At 45.3% G+C, this 10000-nt stretch overlaps 1 protein-coding gene across 1 annotated transcript in view; it reads left to right on the top strand.

Annotated features, from left to right (window-relative positions):
* Window positions 1-10000, top strand: part of LOC308372544 (transmembrane protein 132D) — a gene marked incomplete at both ends in the record, with an annotated part of 27937 nt that overhangs the window by 14076 nt on the left and 3861 nt on the right. Inside the window, 3 exons of the mRNA XM_080847709.1 lie at window positions 3321-3492; window positions 5709-5852; window positions 7607-7818. Coding sequence (XP_080703835.1) covers window positions 3321-3492; window positions 5709-5852; window positions 7607-7818 — 528 coding nt within the window. The remainder of the gene's footprint in view (window positions 1-3320; window positions 3493-5708; window positions 5853-7606; window positions 7819-10000) is intronic.

Genomic DNA, 10000 nt, shown 5'->3' on the forward strand with positions numbered 1-10000 from the left:
TGCAGGGGTGAGGATGATGCTTGCACAGGCTCTGATGGTGGTCAAAATGATTACAGCGATAAGGGCAGCAGTAGGGGTGCAGAGAGCCCCCCCCCCCTCCTCACACACACACAAAGCACAGTTGGGGGCAGTGGAGTCTTTCCCCTTTGACAAATTAATCTGCCTTTTCTGAAACCAAACACCATCTCATTAAAATGATATGCCAGGCCTGGTGTAAGACTCTGTGCGGTGTTTTGGTTTTGGGCTATCCAAATGCTGCATGCGTTGAGAAAGGACCCTTATTTCCAGAGCCTACACTCTGGGTGATATGATTTGAGTTGGTTAACGAAGTTGCTTGTTTTTTTCCAAGTGAAAACAAACAGGCTTCTAAACAACAACAACAACTATGCGCCATTGTTTTGTGAGACAAAATAAAGGAAGTCAAATAACAATGAACTACAATAGAATGCATTGCTGTACTATGGTATACTATATCATACCATTATTTACCTTCAACCAACAAAACAAACATCAACACAAGTCTGCAGGAAGCCTGCATTAGCAAAAGATATTTATAGAGTGATATCAACTTGGACTTAAATGATGGATTTGACAGAGTTTCTGCACAGATGCGTCACTCCGCTTTAGCCACCTCCAATGACGGCACACAATGGCACTCCCGCTGCGCTTCCCCTTTGTCTCTCTGGCGACCCACTTATTAACAATCATCCCTGATCCATCTGGGTGTTATCCTGGCTTAGGGGACCGCGCACTCGGCTGAAAGATTAGAGTTCAGATTTCAAGTCTTATCTGTCCGCATTAACCAGAGAGGAGCTAGCCTTAGAGGGGCTAAGAAAGCCATGATACGTCCGGCAGATGAGGGGTTAGCAGGGGGAATCAGAGCCACCACTAGTTCACCCCCTGTGGTTCATCTGAGGCTCTTGGTTCCATGTCAATCCCCCTCACCCATTTGGTGTCTTTTTTCTTTGGTTGAAAGTGTTGCTTTGGGGCGACATTTACTGTAACACCCATTCTCTGCAACCGGCAGCTTTCCAGACAGACACGTGAGCTGACTAGATAGAAATCAATCCCAGCCATTGATCCCATCTGGCAGACTGTGGGGAGGGGGGGTGGGGGGGTAGGTGTCCCTACAGTGACCGGCCGTGTGCCTAGCCTGAGGTAATCCAGATGTGTATCGTCCAACTACGCTGGACAGAGGGGCTTTGACAGCTTCATTGGGATAAAGGAAGAGGTATGATGGAATTGGCAGCGGAACGGAACAGCAGGGAGGGCCAAGCTGCACTAATCTGTCACTTCATCAGTGGGAGTTGTGTCACTCCCCTAGGCCATCTTGTGATGGGATCCTTCGCAATCAGTGGCACGCAATTCATATCCATACACGCTGCCCCGGATTAAGGCTCTCATTCGCTGCTTATTTATTGAAAATTCTTCACACGCTCGATGTTCGGTAGCACGCTAACAATGACTGACACTAAAGTACATGCTCAAGTGTGTGCACTTTAAATGTCAGGGAAGCTCAAATATAAACCGGGATACAATGAGAAGGTCTGTCGAGGATGGGAGAATCTTTTGTCAGTTGATTCTGAGGCCATGCTGTCCTGAGGGAGGCAGGCTAGAGGACTCTTAGATTGGGTAGAGTCTTGGATGTCTCCTGCATAATCCTGCATGTGTTTAATCAATCAAGAACACGCTAGAAATCTCCATCAGCTTTGATTGCTGATGTTATTCTTTCACTTAGTGGTGTGTGCGTGTGTGTGTGTGTGTGTGTGTGTGTGTGTGTGTGTGTGTGTGTGTGTGTGTGTGTGTGTGTGTGTGTGTGTGTGTGTGTGTGCGTGTGCGTGTGCGTGTGTGTGTGTGCAGTGGCGGTTTTAGGCACGGGCCACCCAGGCGGTGGCCCGGGGCGGCACTTTTTCAAGTCACGTGGAGGGTGGCACGACCAAGTAAATAAATAAATAATAATCTGGGCCGCGAAGTGGTTTTCTATCTATCATATCACTGTGTGGGGAATTGGCGAATTGGCGCCCCCTGCGGCTGCAGGCGCTCCTGCTTGCGCCCCTGCTTGCTAAGAAGGTGCCATATGTGAAAACGGGGAAGGGGAGGGAGCCCGGGGGAAAAGTTAACCTCTGGGACTCCCAAGTGGAACAGACAAGTGGGGGGACGGGGGGATCCACTGCAATACTCTAATACAATTAGTGGGAGCAAGTCAGTCACACCTCGACTTTCTTGCAAAAAACGCACATTCATAATCATAATTACAGGCCTATAATTCCTGCACGTTTTTTGTTTTTCTGAATTCTGTGAAATGGGTTATACAAATAGGTAATACTGAACGATTATGTGTCACCAAGGTCGAGGTGAATTGGTTTAGTCTTAACTTCTGTACGAGTGACGGTGTTGGGGGGTGGAGAATGTGTTGATTGTCGAGTGCAAATTAAGCACAGAGATGGATAGGAAAATGCAAAAATCCGTCAGGTGCCAAATTTCGAAAAAAAAGAAAAGAAGAAGAGGAGAAACGAGCAAAACATAAAGGTATTCCACTATGCTCTCTCTGTTTGATTACGGTATCCATGAAGTGATGAAAGGCTAATGTTAATTGGTGGTAGGCTATAACTCTTACATTTGTTAGCTGCCTATGATTATACAACAATACATCGGGTTTAACTTAACAAACACGAGATCTAATTTCGCGATAAGACTGTGCTTTGCAACAAAACTGTTACACGTTCAGTTTTAGGTTCATCACGTTGGACGGTGTAATTAGCCAACGGAATGTTCATATCTTCTGTAGGCAGTTTCAAAGACGGAACATTTGCCATTTGCCTTTGTGACAAAGTATAGTTTTCCAGGAATAAGTTGAAGTGTGGCATGCATAGAATTCTAGGCAGTAACCAAGCAGCTAAAAGAAGTTAATATAGCGTTTAATGACAGATATTTAGCATGTAGGCAGTAAGGGCATGTTTATTCCCATTGATTCCCATTGATTATTTAAACTTCTCTGTAAAGGATTTGTGCAATTGTGCAAATTTTATCTTTCATTTATTTAGTTATAAATATATATATATATATAAAATAAAATAAAAATAGGGAGGGAGGCGCTCGGAGGGGGCCTTGCCCGGGGCGTATTAACCTGTATAACCGCCACTGTGTGTGTGTGTGTGTGTGAGAGATAGAGAGAGAGAGACAGAGTGTACTTATGTGTGTGTGTGTGTGTGTGTGTGTGTGTGTGTGTGTGTGTGTGTGTGTGTGTCTGTCTGTTGAGCACAGTGTGTATGCACGTGTCTGAGTCTGAATGTCAGGTTAAAGCTGCATGTGATTGACAGGGGACTACTGGAGGTCCTGCAGCTGGATTTTGAGGCCGAAGAATTCAGTGACCAATCAGAGGGCCAGCTGATCACATGGCGTCTGGAGTTGCCTGGCAACATAAAGGATGAGGGAAGCATGAGAATTTACACCACGCAGAAGGACTTCATTGGCTTGGCTCCACTCATCATGGTGTGTGTGTGTATGCCCTTGTGCAGGTCTATGTGTGATTTACCTGTCTAGGTCTACTTGTGATTTAGCTGTCTATTACAGAAATATGTGTGTGTAGGAATTTGGTTTGTGCATCGTAAGTTTTTATGGCAATATTGGTACGTGTATTGGTGAATTGGTATGTGTGTGTGTGAGTGTGTGTGTGTGTGTGTGTGTGTGTGTGTGTGTGTGTGTGTGTGTGTGTGTGTGCATGTGTGTGTGTGTGTTAATGTGTGTGTGTGTGTGTGTGTGTGGGTTTGTGTGTGTGTCTGTGTGTGTGTGTGTGTGTGTGTGTGTGTGTGAATGTGTGTATGTTCATGCTCCCAGTGAGTGTTTGTGACAGTGTGAGTGTGTTTAAGTATTAGCTCTCTCTCCTCATACGTCAGCACACTACTACTACACATTTCACCCCCCGGCTTCTCTCGGCTTCACACTCGTAACTGGCCCCCTGGGACCTACCACAGTATTTGTGAGACATAAACAGGGATCCCAGGGCAGCCAAAGTCATTGCCGTATAATAGTTCCCTCTCTATTGTATTTTTATTGAATGGCCCCTAGTGCAGGAATGTGTGGTGGGGTGGGCTCTCACTATAGAAGTACAATATCTCGTATAAATGATTCATGGCTGCCTAGAGAGCAGATGTGTGTTGGTGTCGGCGTGTTAATTGTCTAGAGGCCCTCTGCCAAATCTGTCTCCTGCCCCCAGCTTTGATCTCCCCCGCGCCGCTGCGTGAGTGGGTCAGGCTCCCTCCGACGCCGTGCTAATGAAATTGACATTCATTCATAGGAAATTACGCCTGTCAGGATTAACTGTGACGACCGAAGGGGAGAGAGACGGAGAGAGGGAGAGGCAGAGAGAGAGAGAGATAGGCAGAGAGAAAGAAAGAGAGAGAGAAGATAGAGGGGAAATCAGTGGGTTTCTGTAGAGCATGTTTTATCACTACTACAGGGCTTTTTTTCAAATCTCCTTCACCTTTCCTGACCCATTCCTACAATGTTAAGGGTGTGCTAATCAGTCGTGTAGTTATTCCTTTTTATCATGCAGCAGCCTGAAATTGTAACTTTTTTTAGTCTTTTGTTCCCATTGGCCATTTGCTCCTGCGACTATCTTTTTGTTCGGGAAATACTGTCACCCTATGCTGTCAAGAATGCTGAGAGAAACAAACCAGTGTTCTTGTGCAGATAAAAGTGTCTCATACAGAGAAGTGGTTCAATATAAGGCTTTGAGTCAAATACAACTCACCAGTAGAAGCCAGACAGAGGTTTCAGTTCTCCATCCCGCTATTGTTAAACACCAAAAGCCAAGCCAACAGGCCTGTTGAACCATGAGGCTTCAGAAATCGCTATAGAATGGATTTAACCCGATGGACCAAATCTAAAATTACTGAAGTACAGAGTGTCTCGAACACAGCCGTCACAACAAAAACAAAACCAGAAAAAAAACAATCGCCGAGTACACAGCAGAGTCACGGCGGACTTCGAGTCTTAGATTTATCTCCAAAAAACTCGTTTGAATCCTGAGCAGCAGAGCAGCTGTCTGGGGAGGTGGCAGCTTGAAGGACATCTGTCAGGGCCCCTACACTTAAGTCCGCGCTCAGACACACAATCCGCCATCTCGAGACTGATATTATTATAGTCCGTCGGACAGAAGAAGTCCGTCGTAATGAAGGAGCCCATCTAAAGACGTCTCGGAGCCACAGGTTAATTTCACTCTCGTTAGACTAACAGTTAGATTGACTTGTGCAGACAGCTCAAGACTGGCTGTGGGCGCTCGGAGGGGTAGGCAGTGGTGGTGTCGTGCGTCCAGATGCCCACCGCATGGCACCTATTTTGCCTCACAGACAGAGAGGTGATTCAGGGTGAAACCTCATAAGCATTCCCCCGCGTCTATCTCAGCCCATCCATACATCTATAAATATTCTGTGAGCAAGTGCAAGCGAAATGGTAGTGGAATGGGGTCGAGTTGGGTTTTCATTCTGAGCACTCTCGAATGCTATTCCAACTGAAAGAATATATTTATATTTGTGGGGACAGATTGATTTTAGAGAACCAAAGGTCTCCTTTAAGTGAAAATGCAAGTGAGTGTATGTACAACGTCTGTGTGTGTGTGTGTGTGTGTGTGTGTGTGTGTGTGTGTGTGTGTGTGTGTGTGGCTGTGTATTTCTGTGTCTTACATGTTCTCTGTGGTGCCATTCCAGGATACTGAGCTCCTGAACACAGCCATCTTGACGGGGAGGAGGGTTTCAGTTCCTGTAGCCATACTGGCAGTGGAGGCAGATGGCTCAGTCACAGACATCACCATCTCCACCAGCTGCCAGTCAACAGACACAGACATCCTCAAGGTACACAGGGTCCGCCAGTCAGAGCACCAGGCTGCTGAGTGATGTGAAAGGGCCAGGGCTCCACTCCCTCTGCTCCACACATCTCAGTCTCAGCTGGACCTGAGCACAGGCACACACCCACAGACACACAGCTCACGCTGACTCATACGGGAGAGATGGCCGTGAGATTTTGGATTAGGACCGGTGGAATAAAGCGATAAGGGGAGGATAAAAGGGAAACGAACAAGAAAAAAAGAAAGCAAGGATAGAAGAAAAAGGGTGTATATATATATACCTGTATATACAAGTATATACAGTTAGTTTAAATGAAAAAGAAAAAAAATGAAAATAAGAAATATATATTTTTAAAGGACCAAATGAAATGGCAAATATATAATTTAAATATAGAAAATCTGGAGAGAAATCTCTAAAAGCTTCCCGTGGCTGGAGATGGCCAGCCCAGACTCTCCACTGGCCCTTACTGCCATTCAGGCTTTTTCTTTGCATGTCTATTAAGAGCAGTGGCGAAGTTTATCCAGTTATTATTGGATCATTCCCACAGGCTTTGGCTCTCCTGGCCAGTGACCCCTTTCAGAGGAGCTTTAGCGCATCTAAACGGGTCATGGTGGGGGATCAATTTTCACTACAGTTTCAGAACTCATTTCCTTTATGGACTCGCCTCAGGAGAGGAGATCTGTGCATTACTGCAGTAGAGATTGACCTGGTCGCACACACACACCCTCCCACACACACACACACACACACACACACGCCTATGACGCAGTAGTCATTCCAAATGGTCGGGACTTTTCCGATGAATATTTGCACACTCTGTAGTCTGGGGAGGTGTGAGCTGTTACCATCACATTCTACATAAAAATGAAAATCCAGAGCCAATTGGTAACTAAAGATTTCACAGTGCACAACAGAGTTGCCACTTTCTTTCTATAGTGCACTCTAACACCTCGGCGCACGCATACACACACACACACACACACACACACGCACAGCTCATAAATACCAGCACCCCCTCCCTCCCCACATACCTGTGTGCAGGAGGGTGATAATAGCAGGCGTGAGCTAATGGAGTTTTAATGATAGCTGTGACTAAGGTGCGCCACCGCACGTTGTCGCGGCTCCGGGGGCATGTTGTCTGATCGCTGGAGCTCAGCACGGTCGCAGACAGCAGCCATCAGAGACGGATTACAGAAATGACACATTGGATATCACTGCCGAGCATCGCCTCCCTTCCACCTCTCCGTCGTCACCTCTCTGCCTCCCTCCATCTCTCAGATTAGCATAAACTTGCCAAACTCTGTGGGAGAGATGGTTCCATCCTGTGCCTTCCTCCCTCTTCTCTCTCTTACTCTCCCTCTCTCTCTCTCTCTCTCTCCGTGCTTCTCGTCCCTACTCACACTCACTCACTCACTTTCTCTCCGCTTGTCTAATTCTGGGTCCTGACAGTACTAACAAATCCTGCTGCTGCTGAGAAGTTTACTCACTTAATTAAAGCACATTCAGATATCCTCCCTTTCCCCTCTTAAGCTTCTGATCCAGGGAGCAGTCCTGTTTACAGATGCTCTCTGCTCCACCACCATCCACCCATCAAGGTCACTCTGCTCTCTTTTGGTTTGGCATGCATTTATTCAGCGAGCCGGGGCGATTTGAAAAGCTTGATCGTTGGTTAAATGACCTCTGGATGAATACATAGCATCAGCACATAATCACAGATCTGAGCCTGTCATTGTTGTTTTTTCCCCGTCGTCTTGTCCCAGGTGTCCAAGCGCTGTGATTTTGTGTACATGGATGGGAAGGAGACCGGCGGGCGCGTGCGGATGCTGGTGAACTTCACCTACAGCTACCTGAGCGCCCAGCTGGAGGTGAGCGTGTGGATGCCCCGCCTGCCCCTGCGCATCGAGCTCTCCGACTCTGAGCTCAGCCAGATCAAGGGCTGGAGGGTGCCCGTCTCTGCCAACAACCAGAGGAAGTAAGAGAAGCCCCCCCCCAGGCACTGCCAAACAGAGCCAGTGTGATTGGTGTGCAAGTGTAATAATAATAATAATAATAATAATTCATTTTATTTGTTAAGCACTCTTCATTCTAGGCAGAATCTCTGTCACACATAACAGATCACAGGGGCCGACAGCGTGCTTTTATTACGTATTTATTTAATTTCTTCCCTCGTTTACTGACTGCCCAAGCCGAGGTATTGACTTCAATTAACTCCTTCAGATTGTTTGTGTGCAGATCATGGAGTTAGTATTTATTCAGCTATTTGTTTATGTCACTAGCATCGTTTTGATGTTTCCATGAAGATGACATTTAGCAGTGTGAGATTTTTTACGAGCAACTGTTCCGTAAGTGTAATGAGTGTGTTTGTGTAATTTAGCTGCCAACCTGAACTTTTGCATATGTATGAGTTAAGCGGCGTGTGTGCCAGTTAATAGATTCAGCTGAAGTGGAGCACATTCATTACTCATTCATTACTGCGCTGCTGATACACTAAGTGATTTAGGTATGTCCTGAAGGGCGATTCCACTCAAGGGTCGTTAAATTAAGATTACACATCATCGCTTCAACTATTTATACAGAACATTTTAGTGTCATGTTCAGTGAAGTGATGCATGGACAGAGATCACAGAGCTAATCTACGAGGAGAAAATTCATCTCAGTTTCCTTCTCTTATCAGTTATGGCACTGACTTTAAAAAAGAAACTGCATCCAAATCTCAGAGGCTGATGGAATCTGTTGGATTTTAGAAGAGTTATTTTGAAGATCTTAATATATCTTAATACATCCACCTTTTCAGATATCCTACAAGATATGGATCCAAGAGGTTTGCTGTAATATGTTCCAATACAGCCATTAAAGCCTCATGTGGAACAGCAATTTGTAGAAAATGAATATAGATGACGAGGTTCAACCAAGTTTGAAGATCACGTCTTGCTTTTTTGTATTACTTTTATTTTTTTCCCCAGGACATAACTAAAAGGATATAACTGATGTTTAATGCTTGTGTGTCCAGTTTTGGACGGTGTCCACCAAATGCTTTAGTTAAAGATCTGCTTGATATGGCTCAGGGTGATTCTGCATTAAGCATGCTTATGAATCATGTTCAGCAACAGCTCATATGAATCTCTAAACCCCAGCCTCAGTTTACCAACAGCACTAATCGGAGTAGAAATGAATAAAAAGCACAGAGGGGTTTAATGCGTGTGTTTGGTGTGTTGGGGGTGGGGGTTAAAAGATCAGTGATTTTATTGACCACTATCAAAAAGTAAAGAGGAAACAGTGCCATCCATCGCTTTTAATCACAGCTGCTGAGCTGAGGGGGGCAGTGGAAGCCAGGCTTTTAGCCCCACTTCAGTGCACATAGTTGGGGCGCGTTGATGGCCGGGAGGGGGGTGTTTGTGTAATGTAACAAATACTTGTTTACAAGAAGTTTCCTCCGGAGCTATAAAGCTCTTCTGTGATATATGGTCTTTAAATGGTCTTACAGTTGACCTAGCATGGTAACTGGTTGTCAAGCCTGCAGGATTTAACCCCCTTGAAGTGGAATCCCACAATGGATGGGATTTTCTCCACATCGACTTATATTGTTGTAATCATCAAAGCTTACACTTTCAATTTCTGACTGTTATAGGTCAGTGTAAGGCCTGGTAATCCAGGAGCTCAACAGTGCCACGATCAGTGGCTTTTCCTCTGACTACTGACTCCACTACTTTTCAAGCGACTGGTTCATTTCTGCTCTGCACCAGCATCTGAGCTCACATATCTGCAGTGCGTGTAGGATAGTACAGGAGTCAAAACCAGAACTGGTATTTGACCAAATTTGGAAATCTACGCATGTACCCGATAAAACAGCAATCTGCTTCGGGGCATTACATTTTTCATATCCTGCCAAATCCCAAAAGGAAATGAAGGGGGTATGATACTGTGTTTTTGTGAAGAGACAACTGCTCTGTAGGTTTACAAGCTTTAAGGGGCTTTTTGTGATGTTTTGGAGATTTTGTTTTGGACAGGTATTTTAGGTGAAGTGTTATGGTGTAGACAAGCAGATTCATTTATGAAAGGGAAGTAAAAATGTAAAAAAAAATAATAATAATAATGATTCAGGCATTATGAGCCTTTTGAATCTCACTGTACTGTAACCCCACATTAATCATTCA

This window comes from Sprattus sprattus (assembly GCF_963457725.1).
Source record: "Sprattus sprattus genome assembly, chromosome: 11".
Classification (NCBI taxonomy): domain Eukaryota; kingdom Metazoa; phylum Chordata; class Actinopteri; order Clupeiformes; family Clupeidae; genus Sprattus; species Sprattus sprattus.